At 60.3% G+C, this 2280-nt stretch overlaps 1 protein-coding gene across 1 annotated transcript in view; it reads left to right on the forward strand.

The window, feature by feature from the left end:
• Nucleotides 1–2280, forward strand: part of LOC104166957 (neurobeachin-like protein 2) — a gene marked incomplete at both ends in the record, with an annotated part of 11000 nt that overhangs the window by 1774 nt on the left and 6946 nt on the right. Inside the window, 7 exon segments of the mRNA XM_009707067.1 lie at nucleotides 28–187; nucleotides 263–365; nucleotides 906–1059; nucleotides 1202–1360; nucleotides 1453–1612; nucleotides 1791–1876; nucleotides 2183–2280. The exon segment at nucleotides 2183–2280 is cut by the window's right edge and continues 11 nt beyond it. Coding sequence (XP_009705369.1) covers nucleotides 28–187; nucleotides 263–365; nucleotides 906–1059; nucleotides 1202–1360; nucleotides 1453–1612; nucleotides 1791–1876; nucleotides 2183–2280 — 920 coding nt within the window.

Raw genomic sequence — 2280 nt, forward strand, 5'->3', positions numbered from 1 at the left:
GCAAACCTCCCCTCTCGCCCGTGGCAGGTGTCTGGCCCGCTGCTGGACATGAGCACGTTGATGGCCTCGCAGATCCTCATGGAGCAAGTGGCCTCTGAGGGCAGTGGGCTCCTGCTGCACCTCCTCTACCAGCATCTCCTCTTTGACTTCCACATCTGGAGCAACAGCGACTTTGCCGTCCGCTTAGGTAGGAACTTGGGGTGCTTGGGGGTGTTCTCCATCCCAACCGACCTCCATGGTTACTCGCACCTTCTCCCTGCAGGTCATATCCAGTATCTGGCCAACGTTGTCAAGGACCACAAGCAGCGCATCCGCAAGAAGTACGGGGTGCAGTACGTCCTCGACTCCATCCGGACGTACTACGGGTGAGCTGCCACTTGTAGCCGGGACCTCCAAACGTTGACATGGTGGTGGGCTTCACCCCTAGGAGTTGCGGTTTGGAGTAGACACCGTTTGCTTGGGGTAATACCCACCCTGCAAGCACCTCGTGGGAGAATCTTCCAGTCTGGGAGCATGGTGGTGGGTGCAGGACCTTCCGCTCCCCGTGACCGTGCCCCATCCCCAAGCTTCCACCCAGAGTTGTGCCCGGTCAGCCCCAAAATCCACCCCCGGCATCTCTCCAGCAGCAACCAGGAGCATGGTGGTTTCTGCAACAAACTGATGCCCTTTTGTTGTCTGCACACCCGTGATAGTGGGGGTACTCACACCCTGCAGAGACCCAAATGCCCGGGGTGGACATTTACTGGTGGGCAGGGTTGGCCAGAAGGGATGTCCACACCGAGCTGCCCTAGAGCTCCTGGGGCTTCATGGTGGGATTTGGGATCATGCTGGTGATGGGTTACAAGGGGTAGGAAGGCAGTTGTGCACGTCCCCAGAGGGAATGGCCACGCGTGTCTGTCCATCAGCACCTCCAGGGAGAAGACCATGGCCACTGATGACATCAAGACAGTGCAGACATCCCTCTTCAGCTTGGTGAAGGATTTCTTCTGCAAGAGCTTCTCCGGGGAGGAGATGCAGAGCTTGCTGAACTACGTGGCCGGGGTGCAGGATGAGCAACAGGTACGGCGCCGAGCCACCCTGGTCCCCAAACATCTCAGTGTGCCATGGGCTGGCCCAGCACTTGGCAGCAGGTGGGGAGAAGCCGCTGAGGTCCCGATGAGGCACGTGAAGGGCAGTGGACAACGAGTCCCGTGTCCTGCAGGTCTGCGGGGCACTGGAGGTGATCCACAGCCTGCTGAAGGGCTCGCCTGCCCAGGAGCAGCTCTTTGCCTTCCTCTTTGAGCCAGGCCATGTGGAGGTCCTCTTCTCGCTGCTGGTGCAGAAGAAGTTCTCGGATGAAGTGCGGGAAAGGGTCTTCAAGGTAAGGCGGGACCCCAGCACCAACCTCTTGCCATCCCCAGCGACCGGGGGGCTTTACCGCAGCGGGGTGGCCACCGCTCTCTGTCTCACCAGGTCCTCTACAAGATGCTGAAGTATGAGAAGGTCCCTGAGCGCAGCAAGAACCGCTTGAAGCTGAAGGACATCGGGTACCAGGGGCTCATCGCCTGCCTCGGTGACATCCCCGGCTCCATGCTGCTCTTCCGCTGCCTCTCGGAGCAGGTCCTCGGGGCAGGTACCAAGTGCTCTGCCAAAACCAGGCTGGCCCTGGCCACCCGTCCCAAACACGTGCCACGGAGTCACCACTGGTGGCTTCCCACAAGGCTCAGCTGGTCTCAGGACTGGGGTTCTTCAGTGGCTTTTGGGGACAGAAGGAGGTGTCCCACCATCGTACCATCTCTCCTTGTCCGTAGAGCCTCCCAACTACAAGGACCTGGTGGCCGTGGTTTACCTCTCCCACCGGGCTGAGCTGACCATCCGGCTCGATATCTGCCGCAAGGTGAGCAAGGCCATGGGCGCGAGAGGGGCTGTGACCGAGTTTTCGCCTCGGGGCTGAGCTCCCTGGGCACCCAGCTGTGCCCGAACGCAGGGGTCGTGGTGATGGTGGTATCACCCCATGCACAGGGCTGCCAGCACGTGGATGTGCCAGCATGGAGATGGTGCAGCCCCAACACCCCATGATGGTTATGGAGGATTTGGGGTGCTCAGGACCAAGCATCCTGCTCTTTGGAGGGGCCGACCCCCCAAGAGGCTACCAGGAACTGGGGTAATATCATCGGATCTCCCTCCTCGCTTTCTCTTGCAGCTCTTCCACTTGATCTACGCGCAGCAGGACATGGTGAAGCAGCTGGCGAGGTTGGCTGGCTGGCAGGACACGCTCACCAAGCTCTACGTCAAGGAGTC

Source organism: Cariama cristata, unplaced genomic scaffold (genome assembly GCF_000690535.1).
Source record: "Cariama cristata isolate BGI_N322 unplaced genomic scaffold, ASM69053v1 scaffold16499, whole genome shotgun sequence".
In the NCBI taxonomy this organism is placed as follows: domain Eukaryota; kingdom Metazoa; phylum Chordata; class Aves; order Cariamiformes; family Cariamidae; genus Cariama; species Cariama cristata.